Below are 18294 nucleotides of genomic sequence, written 5' to 3'. Positions count from 1 at the left end.
GAGAGCACATTTGAAACAGAGCATTTTTCTCTGTGTTGTAAGATTTATGCTGACCACAAACAAAGGACTGGATGGGTTTATTTCACATTTTGTGGGTCAGTAGACACTCAGGTTACCCAGATATATGTTCACAAACACTGTGAAAGTGGATTTTTTTCATAATACGTCCCCTTTAAGGCAGGTACAGAGTGTACGATTTTGGACCATCCCAGACGAAAGATGATCACTTGTGGTAATATCTGAGGTCGAGGCTCCAAAACTCCTACGTCGCCCCGCGAGAGAGAATCATAGATGACCGATCTCAGGGTCTTTCGACTGAAGACAATGATATCCTTACTCACCTTCTGTGTTATGGGTGCAAATGAGTGTGCAGAGAGAAGGCCAACACACAGGGAATGTGTCTGACTTTTTGCAGAGGTTGCAAACACAGCCTTCACTTTGGTCAGGGACCCCATATTCCCGTAGTACCCCCTATATTTTAGTCGGTGGGATGGAATTTTGCTGCATTTGAAACAAGAACATACTTGATTTTGGATGCCTATAACTTCTATTTTTGTTGCAGTGTTATAATAAACACAGGCATGCTCCCTTGCTGATCCCTAACTACCCCTTTTTTGTACTTTTTCTGCTGATACAAAAGACCCTGAAGCAGCAGAACTGAAGCCATTCTTCCTCTTTGTGGTGAAATATTTACAGCCCTCACTGCGTCTCTCCTCATGCGATGCAGATCGATGAGTAAAATGGCTGACGGGGCAGAAACTCAGCCCCCTCCGGAGCCTCAATGCATCGCTCTGATCAAACAATTAGTGAAAACATTTAACTGTGAGCACGCAGGCCGTCATCAGCATCGACCCTGATGGATTCTGCTAATGTGCTTTCTGTAGATCTGTTTGTGACAGAGCTCGTTCTAACGTCTCACTGCTCATTATGGATTCTGGTCATTGATCGCGGTACACGACAGAGTCAAGGTAGATAATTGAGCAATGAGCCGGGCCAGGTTTGATTTCTCTGCGGTTAAATGAGACGTTAAAGCACCGCGAGCTGTGGGAAAGGAGCAGATGTGCTGAGCAGAGGGTTTGTAGTTAATTATCAAACTGTTATACACATAAAGTTTCCAACTAAATAAATGATCAGTTATTGTGTTAAATAAAATAATATCTCAAATTAGAAACAAAGTATTCTTGGTGTTAGGGCTGTCACAAACGTCACTAGTAAAAATTTAACAATATTGATACCTATTGTGTTACCATGGCAATGAATAAAAGTCCTAAACAACCACTATTGGGAACTTTCTTGATTGGACAAAACGCTTGTCAACGGTGCAATTTAGACAGCAAGAGGTTTTTTTTGTTGTTGCGATTTTTGATGGACTCGTTCCTCTTCTAATAACCTCTTTTTTTTTAGCACCTTTTTGTTTTTAAAGCTTTGGCACGTTCAGATGTTATATCATTCATTAAAATAACAGAGAGAGTGTTTAAGATGGGTACTGCAGTCTGAATTCAAAACATTAGAGAGAGCTGTCTCCCCCCCGTCCCCTCTTCCCTAGAGTCGATGTCCAAGCAGGTTGTCATGAGACTAAATCAAGACCAAGACCAAGGCGGGGGAAGTCCTAGACATGACCAAGACCATAAATATCACTGAAAAATCATTATGTTTTGTGCAGTGTGTTACTCACTTCAGTAATCGGGGGATACAAATCAAACAACAAATGAATTGAAGTTATTTGTTGTTTTAGAAAGAATTGTTTTCCTTCTAATCAAAGTAATAACGTGAAAAAATACCACCTATCAGTGGTGGTCTTAACCGTTGTTGTTTTTAAATCAGATACTCACCACTGGCAGACTCGGTGTACTGTCCCTTTAAAAAAAGAAAAAAATGAAAGACAAAACCATTAGCGCATGCGCACTCCGCCCACTGTAAACTAAATGCGTCAACTTTGGATTCTTGTAGTTTTTCCCTTCAGTGTTTTTGTGTGTTTACAGGACATGGTGAGTGTCTTTTAAGATGTTTTTATAGATTATTGATTAATCTCAAGTGTCTCAGGTTGTCGGGAGACGATTCGTGGAGTTAGAGGAAGTTTTAAAAAAAGGGAAGAGCAGGAAAAGCGTGATAAAGTAAAGAGACGTGAATGTTTTTAGTTAAAAAAGTGAAAAATGAACTGAGTCCGGTTTATTTGATAGTTTATCTGTGAAAACTTTAGATTTGACCGTGAGACGTCTGACTGACAACAAACCGACCATTATAAAAATGTAACAGATTAACGACACTTTCCGTTATATCCGCCTATTGTTCCACATTTCTCTTTTTCCTTTTGTGTGTGTGGGTGTGAACAGCCCCCTCCAAACTATACAGAGAGGATCATATATATTTAAACATTTAAAGGTCCTGATTTATTTAAAAAACGACTAAATTAAAAGTACTATAATTTTTTATTTAACTACGGAGCCCTAGAAGTTCCAAAAGGTAAAAAAAAAATAAAAAAATGAAACTTGTTAGCACAAGTTAGATGATCACCTGTGCTTGTAACATCATATGTAGTTTAATTAACTTGTAATATTCAATATTTTCAATATTCATTAGTGCACATAAGATTATTTTATTTTATTTAACCAGGAAAGAAACTCGTTGTGATTAAAAATCTCTTTTTCAAGATTGTCCTGGACTAGACAGGCAGCATTAGAAATTAAAATACACAATAAAAGTTTGTCAAGATCGTCCACAAACACATCAGGGAGAACATCTGCAGCCAGATGTGTCCGGCTCCAAGTCCTTTAACATCCTCTTAAAATCTTCCAATCAGAGCAGCTCCTGAAGTTTCCGCTCTTCTTGTGGGGCAGCAAACTTAAACGCCTTTTAAAAATAACTTGTACACACAACGTCATTATCATCATCTAACTAGTGCTCACAACATATTCTCTTGGCAAAAAAATAATGATATTGTATAGTATTATGATATAATGAACTCACAAAGTGATGATAACTTGTATGCACAACATAATTATGACTCTGAGGTTATGAAATATAAACACGAGTCTTTAAACAAACACACAGGCCGTTCCTTTAATGTCTGAGAGCTTTTAGATACATTGTTCAAAGGAGAAGTCTGTTCAGAAAAAGCCGTTCACTGTGTTTCCTGCTGTCTGTGTCTCAGAGCGAAGATGAATGAGGATGTGTTCGAGGTCCCCGAGAGGACCGAGTACCGCTACCTGGTGCAGGAGGAGGGCGAGGAGGAGGAGGTGCAGTACGTGCGTCACAGACACTACATCAACCCTCTGCTGGTGCTCTCCAGACGCTGCATCGTCCTCATCTGTGTCGGCGTGCTCGCTCTGCTCTCGCTCGCCGCCTACCTGGGCTACGTGGCCCAGACGCTGCCGCCCGGCCTCGCACAGGTGACCACGGACTGCGGAGAGTTCAGAGGAAGACATGTGAGTTTGAAATCCAAGGGTCTGTAGCCCATCGACTCAGCCGTTTATCTATAAAGCACTTGTAAAAAAAAAAATAAAAAAAAAGGTTACAAAGTGCTTTACCAAACATAAAGAAAAATGTAACGTCCAAAAAAACAAAAAGACAAAGAGAACAAAGTTAGACTCACTGAGGTCGCTGGTCTGAGATCTTCAGGCAGGCCGCTCCACAGCAGCAAACGCTCGGCTGTCACGATCCCACTCGGAGCAGGGAGGATGTGGGTACACGACACGATCCGTAACACAGGGCTAAATACAGGGCTTTTTGTTTGGCTGGTTGAAGAGGGCGCCAGTGACAGCAACAGCACCCTTCTGAAGGGTTGACAGACTTTGAACTAGAAGCGGTCGGAGTGCTTGGAAAAGATTACCCTGCACATTTTCTCCATGCGGCCGTCCGCTGCAGCGCTCTCTCCTCATTGGGTACAATTGAAAAAAGCATTTTCTATAATTCTAAAATGTATTTATTTATCAGACGCTTTTATCCAAAGGGACAAACGTCAGAGAGTAAGAACGACACAAGCAAAGGATGTAGAGAGGAGGAGACAACGTCAGGAAGTGAGAACAAACAGCTTTAAGTCTGATTGGATGCACAGGTGCTGACAGGAAGTGACCAGAGGCATAGAAGTTGTCGCTCCAGGTGAACACAGGCCCTAATTAAACTTTTTGTTCAGCCATGGAGGTTCAGGCTTGTAAAAAACAAAAACAAATGTTTAAATCATCTAAACTCAACGTTATTCCTCATTTTCGCCCCGCTGTGCTTTCATTTCCCCCCAAAGACCGCAGAGGTTTAAATATTTAAGTGCATGTTTTGCAGAAATAACAGCAAAATGGACGTGGTTTTGAAATAACACGGGCTGCCGTCTGGAGGAGGAAATCTTTACAGATTCACTTTAACAGTCAGATCCTCCATTACTGACTCTGGTTGTAGTTCTTTTCCCTCGGGAGTTTTTCTTTAAGGGTAATAATAAATAAAAAACATGTTTCACACATAAACACAACAACACAGCAAACTGGTTTTATTTCACTTGGGATTGAATCACTTTGCAGTCTTTGACACGAGTAGTTAAACCTTCCAATGTTTCCCTCGGTATGGAGCAGGAAAACTGAGGAGGTAACACATCCGTATCTACTTTATCAACAGATAAATACCACATTTTTAATTTCATTGAAATGCCTAAATCAACGAGGACGAGCAACAAGATGAGAAATGATCTGCTGCTTATTTGTTGTAACTGTTTCAATCTTTCGCTGCAGAAAAATGGAGCGTTCTCCTTTAAGGGAATGCCCTACGCCTCCCCGCCTGTCGGTGACCTGCGTTGGGCCCCGCCGGCTGATCCGGTGTGCAGGAGCGGGGTGACGGACGCGGGCCGATTCCGCAGTGTGTGCGCTCAGGTGATTCCGATGTCGAGCGCGGGGAAGTCGACGGGCCAGGAGGACTGCCTCTTCATCAATGTGTGGACGCCTTCGCTGCAGCCGGACGCCAAGCTGCCTGTCGTGGTGTGGATCCACGGAGGATCGCTGATGGCGCTCAGTGGAGGAGAGCCGTTGTACTCGCCCACTGAGAAGCTCGCTGCGGACACGGGGATGGTTTACGTCAGCTTTAACTACAGACTCAACGCCTTCGGGTTCCTCGCTTTGGAGATCCTGAGAGAAGGTTCCCCGAAAAACACCTCAGGTCAGTCTGAGACACAAACTGAGAGGAAACTCACACGTTTATTTCCAATAATTGTGCTGCCTGTGGCTGTCCTGAATGCTCTGGATTTGTTTGTAGGCGCTTTTAAGGCTCCCCCCACACGGCCGTTTTGGACGCCCCTCGGTTTGCCAGATATGAGAGCAGTTATCAGGTCAACAGGTGTTGCAGAGATGGAAGCGGGCCAGAGAAGTGGTTCAGATAGAAGTGATTGTACCCGACTTAAAAAGCCTCTGCATGTTTCTAATAAGCTCCACGAGCAGAAACGTGCTCAAACTAGGATCAATGTTGGAGATGCTTTTGAAAAATGGAGAGAGGTTAGAACACAGAAAGGTTTACAGACCGATGCAGAGCTGGATAAACACTGAAGCTTCAGTGTCCACCACATGGCGACCTGAGTGAGCATCGACTCTAGAGAGGAGGGGGGGAGACAGCTCTCTACAATGTTTAGAATTTAGACTGCAGTACCCATTTTAAACACTAGGTGTCATAATTACATACTGCTCCTTTAATTTGTCAATTTGTCAATTTGTCATTGGCGTTGAGACATGAAATAAAAACAAAGCTGTTGTGCAGACTTTGAAGGCTTTTAACGGCTTCTGTTGCAGCCTTAAAGAAGTTATAATGGGCACTGTGTCCATTTTCTACCAAACTATTTACCACTTAAGCAGACTGTTCAAATATTGATGTTGTTTGCTTTGTGCTTCCTCTCTGATTGATCACAGAGAAGTCTTTACCTCTCCGTTAAGATGTGAATACTTAATGAATGTGATGCAGTTCGGAGGAATGGAGCTGATGTCTGAGCTCCTCCTCTGTGTCAATGTTTGCATCTTCACACTAAAATGAGTGTGTTGTGATGCAGGTCTGTGTAATTCCTGTTACATAATAATGAAAACGCCTCCCTGTGACCTTCATGTGCGATGTGACCTGTTAAATCAGAGAGTTTGCATGATGACATTATGGCGTGATTGCACAGGACACGTGAGGCCTCTTCCCGCTCCCGGAGACGCATTTCTTATTCTGAACCCGCCTGATTTCCGCGGCCCACTTCCTCGCTCCCTCGGCTTGACAAGAGTTAAATTTAGTTCAAGCTGCCAGGAGCTGGTTTGGTTTCTTACGGAGGAAATGGGACACGAGAGAAACAAGGTCATGTGGAAGCGGGTTCTTGTTGATAATTGACGCCTCTGCTCCGCTTGTTTTCAACAGGGAACTACGGCTTCATGGACCAGATCGCCGCCCTGAAGTGGGTCCAGAGGAACGTCCATGTGTTCGGAGGAGATCCGGGGAGGGTCACCATAGTTGGACAGAGCTCAGGTATGAATTGTATCCACTCCTAAACTCACCTGCTGCTCTCTCATTGGCTGGAGGAAACACACCAGCTCCGCCCAGAAACGTCCCGAGTCAACCAGAACAAAGCAGAACAGTAAAATCCAGTCAGAGGACAGGGTCTCTGCAGACACAGTCACCACCACACACATGTACGGAGCAGCTTAGATATCTGCTATTCAAAGAAAAAGAGAAAGTGTGGTTAAATGTTTCACCCGCTCTGATCCGGCTGCAGGCGGGACTTCAGTGAAGGTCCTGATGTTGTCACCGCTGGCAAAGGGTCTTTTCCACGCTGCGGTGGACATGAGCGGTTCTTACGTCACCAACGTGACGCTGGAACAAGCCGAGTCTGACAACCTGGTGTTTCTGAGGAAGACGGGCTGCAGAGACCGGACCTGCCTCAGACGTCTGTCCGTCAGAAAGATCCTGCAGGTACCAAACATTTTCTCTTTAAGATCTCTTAAGTTTCTTTTTGGCTTCTCATAGTGTTTGCCTTCAGTCTCTCCGGTGTTTATCTCGAGTGTTTCTGAAGTTTCTTTAAATGTTCTACCTTAACTTTATTGTATTATTTGCCCTAATTTCTCTTAAATTGCTCTCACATTTCTCTCAACCTTATTTCAGGGTTTCTACTTCAAGTTTATTCCAACTTTCTTTAAAGGAGCAGTATGTAACTCTGACACCTGGTGTTTAAAATGGGTACTGCAGTCTAAATTCAAAACATTGTAGAGAGCTGTCTGGCAAACCAAGGGGCGTCCAAAACGGCCGTGTTGGGGGTGTCTTAAAACCGCCTACCTTCTCTGGTCCAAACAAATCCAGAGCATTCAGGACCAGAATCTAAAGTTAGAAGGAGGACATACTGACTGCTGCATTGTTGTCAGAGAAGCCAGCACTTCAACATAGCATGTTTCCTTAATGTCTGTCATGTAGTAAGGTCACTTTATAATATCAGCCACTACATACAAGATAAACGAGGAGGGGACGGGGGGAGACAGCTCTCTCTAATGTTTTGAATTTGGACTGCAGTACCCACTTTAAACACTAGGTGTCAGAGTTACATATTTCTCCTTTAAGATTCTTTCAAGGTTCTCGTTTATCTTAACTTCTTCTTCAGTTTTTCTCCAGGCCTTACTGTGTTTTCTTTTAAGGTTTCTCAAGTTTCTCTGAATTTTCCTCAAAATTCTTCTCAAGTCTGTTTTTTCCTCTCCAACTTTCTCTTAAGTTTGTGGTATATTCAATTTCTGAAGTTTGTCTCTCAGATTTCTTCTACTTTTCTAAAGATTCTCTCACAGTGCTCTCACCACGGCGTGAGTTTAGGAGTCGTTCTGAGCAGCCAGAGGATCATTTCTGTGCAGTTTAAAGAAATCTAATAACACAAACTATCCAGTGCAGTCGTTATTCTCTTTAATGTCCCCGTTAATATTTGAGGCATTCCTAAAAAATGTGACTCGCGGCTCAACTATCCGACAAAGTGAGACATTTAAATACTTTTGTTTTAATTGCTTTCCCCCCTCGTTGGATCATAATGTCACACTCAGGTACTGAAGCTCCTGAATGTGTCTCATTTTAACGTTTTAATGTGACGCTTCATGAAGGAAACGACACTCTCGACTTCACAGAAAGATTTTCAGGCTGATATCTGCAGCTGTAACTCCACACCTTCACTCGGAGAGCCCATTTCGATTTATGAGATAAAAAATCCTCTGCAGAGTCAAATTCAACACGTCTCCCCAGGAGCTCCGGATGAACCATGAATAATGTATTTAAAGGTTGTTAAAATCTGAACTTTTATAAGTGCAGCAGTCATCGCAAAGTATAGGACTGCTCGTTTTTTTTTTTTTAAATGTCACTTAACATTTCTGCAGCTGTCACTCAGGACGACGCCCACAGTTTGTCTGAATATCTTATTCAGCATTGCAATGTTTTTATCAACCTTATTTTGCACAATTTTTGTTGATTACTGGGCTGATTTTTTTCCCTATCTGCTCCATAAAAATGGGCCAAGAGGAAGTTCATGAAACTGTGATAGTTCATTTTCGGGTAATGTCTTTTGCCTCTTCAATATGAAGTGGATGTTCGTTAATACTTTAAAGGCAGGGTTGGTAATTTCCTCCAGATCCACTTTTTAAGATTTTGGTTGAAATTGTCTTTAGGTCCTGACAGAAATTAATAACTCATGTTCTCTGAAAAAAGAACAAAGAAAATCCGTCATCTGTATCAGTTTGTAAGCCTGTAAAAACTTCGACCAATGTCTGCCACGAGGTACCAATCTGATGAACCAATCACACGCCTCCCTGTCTCCCTGCTCGCTCTCTACCTCTTGCGTGCTCTAGCTCACACTCAAAGCGCGTCACAGATGACTTTAGGAGTTTATACTGAGAGTTTACTTACTGCTGAATGAGACATGAGACGACGTAGTTTCTACACAATGCAAGAGATGAGCTGACGTCCACTTCTGGAGCAACGGCGCTCGTGCATGTAAGTGAGGGGGCGGGGCTTTAGAGGGAGCACAGAGGGGGGGGGGGGGGGGGGGCGTAGATGGAGCACTGAGGGAATGCTACTTTCAAAATCATGCTAGTTTTAGATCTTTAGGGTTGGTTTAAATGACCAACCCTGCTTTTAGTCAAGAGAGAGAAATTTAGGAAATACAAATTAAATGTATTTATTTTTTTTTTTTTTTCAGATTTCAAATTAAAGGAGATCTATTCTGCTGATCCAGATTTAAATAAATACATTTAATGTCACGATGTTGGATATCCGCTCTAAACCTCTCTGAAGTTTTTTTTAAACTGAAGATACTCATTTGTTGGCGTAATCCCTGGAGACTTGGTCTGAACCTGATGTCAGATTCTGTCGACATATCAGAGCGGAGCATGGAGCAAAGTTGTCGGACACGCCCACCAGGAAGCTCTCTCTCAAATTTCCCTGCGACTGCAAACAGAGCTGGCCAATCAGAGGAGAGTGGAAGCGTTTCTGGCAGAGGCTGAAATGAGGGATTTTACTGATGCCAGTATCACATAAATATGGAGGTTTTTGAGCTACAAATCTCACAACGAGTGAACATCCTCAACAGGTGTCCCATAGTGACATCATTAATGGTGAAAGAGGGGATAATAGATCTCCTTTAAAGTTGACGTATACAGCTCTGTATTTTAGTTAGTTATTGAACTTGTTTGTTTTCTGTGGATTTTTGCGATTTAATCCAAAATCCTTCAAAACCATGAGAACGATTAAAAAGAGTAGAAAACATGCAGGGTGTAAAAGATGCTCCGTCACGCTGCTGTTTGTCCTTCCTGACTCTCTTTTTATCTCGTCTTTATAAAATAAAACATAAAAAGTTTCTTTTAAAGGCTGTTCTCTCGCCAACAGCAACAAAACCGTCTAGACAAAACACATCATCTGTAACAAGTCATCAACAGACGAGAACAAAGACGATAAAGATTCATCTTTATATTTACTCACAACCTGTATTTTGATTTTTATTCATTTATTGACATTTTTCTCCTCCCTCGTTCCCCCCCGACCCCCCTCCATCCTCTTGATTATTGATTTAACATTGTCATTCTTTTATCCACTCTTTTTTATTGTCATTTAATTATTATCACACACACACACACACACACACACACACACACACACACACACACACACACACACACACACACACTAACTTACACACACTAACTTACACACACACACTAACTTACACACACTAACTTACACACACTAACTTACACACACACACACACACACACACACACACACACACACTAACTTACACACACACACACACACTAACTTACACACACACACACACACTAACTTACATACACTAACTCACACACACTAACTTACACACACACACACACTAACTTACACACACACACACACACACACACACTAACTTACACACACACACACACACACACACACACACACTAACTTACACACACACACACACACTAACTTACACACACACACACACACACTAACTTACACACACTAACTTACAAACACACACACACACACACTAACTTACACACACACACACACACACACACACACACACACACACACTAACTTACACACACACACACACACACACACACACACACACACACTAACTTACACACACACACACACACACACACACACACACACACACACTAACTTACACACACTAACTTACAAACACACACACACACACACTAACTTACACACACACACACACACTAACTTACAAACACACACACTAACTTACACACACACACACACACACTAACTTACAAACACACACACACACACACTAACTTACACACACACACACACACACTAACTTACACACACACACACACACACACACTAACTTACAAACACACACACACACACACTAACTTACACACACACACACACACACACACACACACACACACACACACACACTAACTTACACACACACACACACACACTAACTTACACACACTAACTTACACACACACACACACACTCACAAACACACACATACTCTCTCACACACACACACACACACTCACACTCACACACACACACACACACACACACACACTCTCACAAACACACACACACACTTGCCCTATTATCAGATTAGAGTTTTTTTGGTTAACTTATTTGTCTTTCATTATTTTGATGATTTTTGCAGATGAAGAGAAGAATGTGCGACTTTTTGATCCAGAAGATGTCGCTCTTGAGCGCCAGAATAAAACCAAAACAAACACCTCCAACCCCCCTCCCCTCACGTTCGCACCATTTAATCAAGCGCAAGCAGCGGACATAACTGTCCTTTGTTCGAGCTGCAATCACCTGTGTCCTGCATTGTTGTGTTAGCATGCTAATGTTAGCGCTCTTTAGTTAGCTACATAAACAGACACAGAATGAGCGTGATCTAAAAACTCTTACTAACATCCAAATAATCAGTGAGTATGTTCTTCTTCTCTCTAGTTCTTGACTAAAACAGCTTTTATGCACAAGGGGAGGAGCCGGCCGTCCCGTCCATGTAAACACGGCTCTGACAACAACACAGCCAGCGGGACTCGAGCTTCTCCCTCATTGTAGACAGTCATGACTCAGAGACACATTTACACAGGATAGACTGGATTTATGATATATTTATGTGGAACATTCTTCCTTTAAGTGTTTTTTTTTGTGTGTTACCTGATTCAGCTTTCCCAAACGTTAAGGATGCTACCGCCTCATTAGACTCTTAACATAAATGCTATTTGGCCTTCCTAAACCTTTGATAACACATCTCTAACATTTGAGTCTAAAAATAAGAGTTTCTCTCCAGGCCATCCCGTGGGATGAGTACCCGTTCTGGGCCGGAGACGGGACGGCGGACCTCCCCATCAGAGGAAGCTCTTTCGGCCCCATCGCTGTGGTGGACGGATACGTACTGGAGGCTCCGTCTTTCGAGGTTTGGGAGAATAAAGGAGTTTACAGCGACGTTCCCTTTCTAATCGGGACGACGGAGCAGGAGACAGACTTCAGGTGAGAGCTCAACTGTTCAGGTGAAACACAGTCAGCTGCTCCTGTCAGACTGTACTCAGGGTTCTGTGTTTCCTTTCTGCAGCCCTCCGGCTCTAAACATGTCCACGTGGACCTGGGGGGACTACCAGTGGTTTGTGACAGGTAAAAGCTGCTGAGGGAACATAAGGAGTGTGGGGGTGGTTCAGAGCTGGATAATGGCACTAAAGTCAAGAAGAATCTTTAAAAGCATTTCATGTTTTTATCTCTCAATTGTCAAGGACGTCATCCCAGAGTATAAACCAAAAACAATCATCCAACAATTGTGCTCTTTAGGTAGAATTAGTGTGTTTGTCAGAGGAATCTTTGAAGAGACAGATGTTTAGGTAAATAAAAAGCATCTTGAGCTTTATTGTAGAGATAGGATAGAGGATAGATTTGGAAATCAGGGAGAGAGAGAGTGTGGAATGAACCTGGGCCGCCCGCTTTGAGGACGACAGCCTCCATCCGTGGGGTGCGCGTACTAACCACTGCACCACCAGCGCCCCAAGCAGCTTGATATTTCACGAGATCTCTTCATAGGGATCATTTCTTTAACGTCTTCAGACACTTAGATTATTAATCTGTGACTAAGGCCCTGTGTCCACCTAGCATTTTTTATTCCGAGCGTTCAGCCTTTTTTGTGCGGCCGCTCCGAGTGTTGCTCAAGTTGGAAATCTTTCAGCTTCTCAGAAAGGCGCTGTTGACGTCACCGGGCGCTCTTTTCCAAATGTATGATGTTCCCCGTAGTTTTGCCTCCCACCGATCGGGTCTTGTACCCACGTCCTCCTCGCTCCGTGTCTGATCAGGAAATAAACAAGCTCAGATATTAAACATGCAGTAAAAAGTGTCTGTTGTCATAGAGACAGAGACGGACGTGCAGCGCTTTTCTCCTCAGCGCACAAACGCTTCATACCCAGAAAAAAACTGTAGGTGGACACGGGGCCTTGAACGAGCACTTTTTGTTCAGGTAATTTAATCAGACTCGAGGATTAGATCGCGGCCATTACAGCCTGTTTCCCTACTGTTGCTTTAAGTGATCTACTGGAGCAATTCAGAAACTTTTTGTTTGTTTTTAGTGACCTCTGAACATAATGTGAAGGTTTGATATCCCTGTATTTTAAAGTCACACCTCTCTGCTGCACACAGAGAAACTTAAAACCTTCTCTGAGGGTCTCGCCAAAGACGCGTTGGAGCTGTACCCGAGCTCCGACATTTGCCCCACCACAGACCGCTGTCCGGAGAGGGCCTACACCACCATGGCGTCCGACATCAGGACCACCTGTCCCAACAACCACCTGGCCTGGAGGGCTGCAGGTAAACACCAGAAACACTCCTTCATACCTGCTGCTCGTCTCCTTAAATGCATGTGAAGGTGATTATTTCAGGGCTTCAGTAAAGCAGAACTCGTGTTGTAAAATGTTAAACAGCTAAAAGTTCTTCGCTGCCTCCATGCGGTGCATCCTCGTATCAGAGCACCAGAGTTGGTTATGAGTTTTTTTCTCCCAACAGAAAGTCTCTGGGCCGTCTCCTCCGTGCGTTTGCTCTGCAGTTTATTTGTGCTTCATGTTGGTTTTGTGCCTGTGGGGCCTGTTACGCTCACTCAGCGGTGAAGCTCTGAGTGAACTGACATTTAGCTGCAGAGAGAGGAAACTGCAGGGCATCCTGGGTGATTTTTACTTCATGCTTCATTGGCTTTTTTTTTTTTTTTTTGACGCCGGCAGTTTTTTATTCTGTTGCAGAAAAACGGCCAATCGGGGATGATGATGCATGAATGACGAATATCATTACCAGGAAAAAAATATCCAAATGTTCTGTTTACTGAATAATAAATAACTCTTCTCAAACAGCATGACTCAGACGTTCAGTAAATTCAACAAAGCTGCAGAAAAGGCTGCTGATGTTTTATGTTCTTCTTTGAAAACAGCAGCGGTATCCACGCTCACTGAGAAATGTTCCAAGCTCAGTTAAAATCTCAGTTGTTTTTTTTTTTGCAGCGGCCCTCGACAGCCCCGTGTATCGATACGTGGTGACCTACACGCCGTCAGGACCCGTCAACACGTCCGGCGACCTGCTGAAGTTCCCCAGCCGCTTCTCCTTCCACTGTCTGGACATCGTGGCGTTCTTCGGAGGGCTGGAGGTCGCCTTGGGGAAACCGCTCTCTGACGGAGACAAAAGATTCCAGGACCTGATCACACGCCACCTCGTCAACTTCGCCAAAACAGGTGAGGGCGCCTCCGGTCTCGTGGTGTGTGTTAGCGATAGTGTCACTCACTGTTTGTGGCGGGCTTTTTGAAGCGCCGTGTTGGTAATCTGGAAACAAAAGTGACCCTGTTTGAGGGTTGGGTGAGGGCGTGACCCCGTGTACACCTTTCAGAAAAGCGCTGACTGAGCGCTCTGACGCCATCGGATGAAGCGTTTGTGCTCTGAGTAGAAAAGCGCTGCACGTCCGTCCTGTCTCTATGACAACAGTCTTTTGAAAATGGCCGCTGTATGAGCGACACCGCTCCGTTACTTTTTGCTGCATGTTTCATATTTGAGATCAAAGCAGCGCTTTTCTTCTCAGCGCTTCATGCAAACACGCCCGGGGCGCACAGTCAGCGCTTCTCTGGCGAGGTGGTCACGCTGCCTTGTGCATCATTATTTGTCGTCGTGTTTGGAGTTTCTCACATTTTTCCAAGATCTGTGTTATTTTAAAATCTCTAAGTGTGGACCAGGCTCGTTAAATATGTTTATGTTTATGACATCTGATCTAGTTTTACAACCAGAGCCGTCGCCCCCTGCTGGCCATCAGAAAGAATGCAGGTTTTTAGACACCGCAGCCTTTTCTCCATTTTTGAAAACTTAGCGGCTGCGTCCACTTTTAACAAGTCTGTGGCTGCGACTTATGAGCGATGACGCCTCTTCTCTGTCTTCCAGGTAAGATGGCGGACGAGTGGCCGGAGTACCCGGGCGCCACTGCCCTCCTGACGGACAGCCTGTCGGTGGTGCAGAACTACTCTGATGCTCGGTGTCGGCTGTGGAAGGAGAACGGTCTGTACGCCTACGCCTGGATAAACTGACCACAGCCTTCATGTGAACACTTTGATCCACGTTAGGGTTTTCATGATACCACTTTGATATGATACTCATAAAAATCAAACTATATCAACACCTGCTTTTGTTACCACGGCAACCAAAACAGAAGTCCTAGAGGCACAAAATAAAGGAGCCCAGCCCAAGTCATTACAGACTCAGCTACTGTTTTTAAAACGTTTAAAACCATCAATCATTTAAATACTTATTTTATATTCATCACGCTTTAAATCACCGCTTTGTCACTCCCAGCTCGAGCCGAGGGGACGGACTGTGGCTTCCAAAACACGTCAGAGGGGAGCGTAGGATTTCATCATAGCTTTATTTTTATGTTGCAGGACTTCATGGACTTGAATGTTTTTTAACAGAATTATTAAGTCTTCAAATGTTGCCAAAAAGATGAAAGTGAACCTCACTGCTGACACTTTGCAGAAACATAAACCATCAGTGTGTGTGTGTGTTTGGTTTCCCTACAGAGGTGTGAAGTCTTCTGTGAGTTAAGGTGTACTGTCCCTTTAAGGAGCTGGAGGTTTCTGGCTTCACAGCGCAGCAGTGACTGAGCCTCAAACTGGGAATTAGTTCAGACTGCAGGATGTTGAAGGGCGACATGTAGAGCAAAGTGTTCGACTGAGCAATCAAGAGTAGAAGAAACTGTATTTTTATAGGAGGTCGGCGTGAAGAGTGACGAATGGTGAATGGTAACTGAAGTGTGATTGAGCGACAAATACGCTGTAATTGAAGTGTAACCTTGTGGGGGCAAATCAAAGTCCATTTACTGTAAGTGCTTCTTCTCAGATTGATGAATGAACAAAAGATCCCTGCAGAGAGAGAGAGCGCGTAGTGAAAGCAAGATGTTTCATGAACCAGAAATGTTCAACACTCTCTGCTCTGCTGCAGACTTCGTTTAAAAACTCTCATGCAGTGTCACCGTGCTGGATGCTCAGGCTAAACGTGGGCGGAGTTTCAGATCAGGAAGTAAACTTATGTTGGAGTAATCCCAGGGTGAGTCTGCAGAGGGCGCTAGACGACTTGTTCTGCACATCAGGCAGTGTAAGAATTTCACCAGACGGCTTCTCTTCTCCCAGCACTGGACAGCAGCCGTCTCCTGGCAGCCCTGCAGCGTTCGGCCATGTCTTGTAGAATCCATTCTATAAGAACAGGTTTGCTTTTCCACGGGCAAGGGCGGCAAAAGAGCAATGTCATGACGTCACCACAGAGGTCACTGAATACGTCTCTGATTTCCCAGCAGCACTTGAAGTTGGACCTGCGTTCATTATGTCGACAAAATTCGGCTTTGATTTCATTTTACAGCTTTGAGCACCTGATGATTTTAAAAAGGGTTTATTTAAGCGTTCGTTTGGGGAAGATGATGGACCTTTAAAAACAAAACGTATCAGCTGATTTATAAACGTCAGTGTAAGCTCTTTAGCAATATAAGGGGAAAAGTCTTTTTGGGCCGATAGCATCATGTGACGCTGCAATACCGGGTTCGGCCACTATGTAAAACAAGCTTCTACGGTCGGCGCACTTCCTGGGGGGCTTGGGGGATCTCCAGAGAGCCAATCAGAGGAAAGTGTGCAGGTGGGGAGGGGGCGGGGCTTAAAGAGACAGCGTTTGAAACTAACTGTTTCAGGCAGAGGATGAAATGAGGGATTTTACAAAGTATCAGATAAACGAGCAGGTTTTCACTCCTTCCTGATTCACAAACGTTCGGTGCCAAAAAGACGTCGACGGACATTTTAAATTCAGGGAAATGATGAAGTGACGTTTAAAAAAAAAAAAGAGTCATCACAGCGGGATGATGACGTTTGTGTTTGTGACGTAAACCTGTGAAGTCTGCTCTTTGCACTCACGCTCGACACTTTTGCACTTTCCTGTGAACACTTTTGATTTCTCGTAGATTTCATCGTATGATGTGTTTTTTTTTTTTTACATTTTTATTCTCGATGTGTTGAAGCTTTTTGTTGAAACGATTTTGCCAAACTTTGTCACGCTCAGTTTTGCCGTGTTCATGTTGTTGACTGTAACCTCACTGTAAGCTTGATTTTTATTTCTCTATCGTTAGCTAACAGCGATTCTTTTCTGACGCATCCTGCTCGATTTGATTACTTTTTATAAGCCCAATAAATCAAAACCACTTGATGATGATGTGTGTTTCATTTTGATTCTAATTAAAGTAAATGTTTTAATGTGCTGTGTCTTTTCAGGAAAACTTTAGGATTTACTTTGATGCAAAAAAAAAACATTTTTCTTACAGTTTTTTAAAAAAGTAATCCTATCTCCATGTAAATGGATATGTGAGGACTGTCAGCATTAAAGCGTAATGAAGGTCCCAAATTAACTCATTCATCTTCATCTTTATTTACTCTCGAAACAACACCGAGGTTTCCCTCATTTCCAACGCCGTCGAGATGACAAGCACAGTAAAACAAGCAAAAACAACAACACTTACAAACAAAAACCAAAAACCTTTTTTACATTTCACTGCACATCTGTATGAGCATGTGACAAATAAAATCTTGAATCTTAAAACAATTTGTTTTTCAGACACTTTTATGTGAAAAAAGTGATGAACATCAGAGAGTAAGAACAACACGAGAGGACGTAGCGAGGAGGAGACAACGTCAGGAAGATACAGATAAAGATAAACTTTATTGATCCCCCGTGGGGGAAATTTGTGCATTACAGTAGCTCAAGAAAACAGGAATATAATTATTAAAAATAAAAATAGAAGTTAAAATCAAATCAAACATATTTACATTCAGTTAAATAAAAAAATACAATAATGTAAAGTTACACAGTAACTACAAAAGAACTACAAAAAAGGTTTTGTTCTTAAAAAAACACACACAGTGTGTAGCATTATTGAAATGAGTCATGAGGTGGTGATGCTGTTAAAGAGTCTGATTAAACAGTCTGACGGCAGATGGGATGAACGACCTGCGGTAGCGCTCTGTCTTGCAGGGTGGGTGTCTCAGTCTGCTGCTGAAGGAGCTGCTCAGGGCCCCCACAGTGTCATGCAGGGGGTGAGAGGGGTTGTCCATGATGGATGTCAGCTTCACTAGCATCCTCCTCTCACCCACCTCCTCTACAGAGTCCAGAGGACAGTCCAAGACAGAACTGGCCCTCCTGACCAGTCTGTTCACTCTCTTCCTGTCTCTCTCTGTGCTCCCTCCTCTCCAGCAGACCACTGCATAGAAAAGTGCA

General features: G+C 43.4%; 2 protein-coding genes across 12 annotated transcripts in view; one reads left to right on the top strand and one right to left on the bottom strand.

Annotated features, from left to right (window-relative positions):
* The window catches only part of LOC132980801 (serine/threonine-protein kinase BRSK2-like), a 575981-nt gene that overhangs the window by 394018 nt on the left and 163669 nt on the right, over window positions 1-18294 (bottom strand). The window lies entirely within an intron of this gene.
* Window positions 1893-17229, top strand: si:ch211-71n6.4 (para-nitrobenzyl esterase). The gene is made up of 10 exons (XM_061047798.1): window positions 1893-1988; window positions 3152-3425; window positions 4716-5136; window positions 6358-6465; window positions 6713-6909; window positions 11798-11997; window positions 12080-12138; window positions 13162-13329; window positions 14010-14237; window positions 14932-17229. Exons 2-10 carry the CDS (start codon window positions 3159-3161, stop codon window positions 15072-15074), a joined length of 1791 nt encoding a protein of 596 aa, XP_060903781.1. The 5' UTR covers window positions 1893-1988; window positions 3152-3158; the 3' UTR covers window positions 15075-17229.

The sequence above is a fragment of the Labrus mixtus genome, chromosome 1, assembly GCF_963584025.1.
Source record: "Labrus mixtus chromosome 1, fLabMix1.1, whole genome shotgun sequence".
Taxonomy (NCBI): domain Eukaryota; kingdom Metazoa; phylum Chordata; class Actinopteri; order Labriformes; family Labridae; genus Labrus; species Labrus mixtus.
This window is presented reverse-complemented; position numbering and strand designations above follow the sequence as displayed.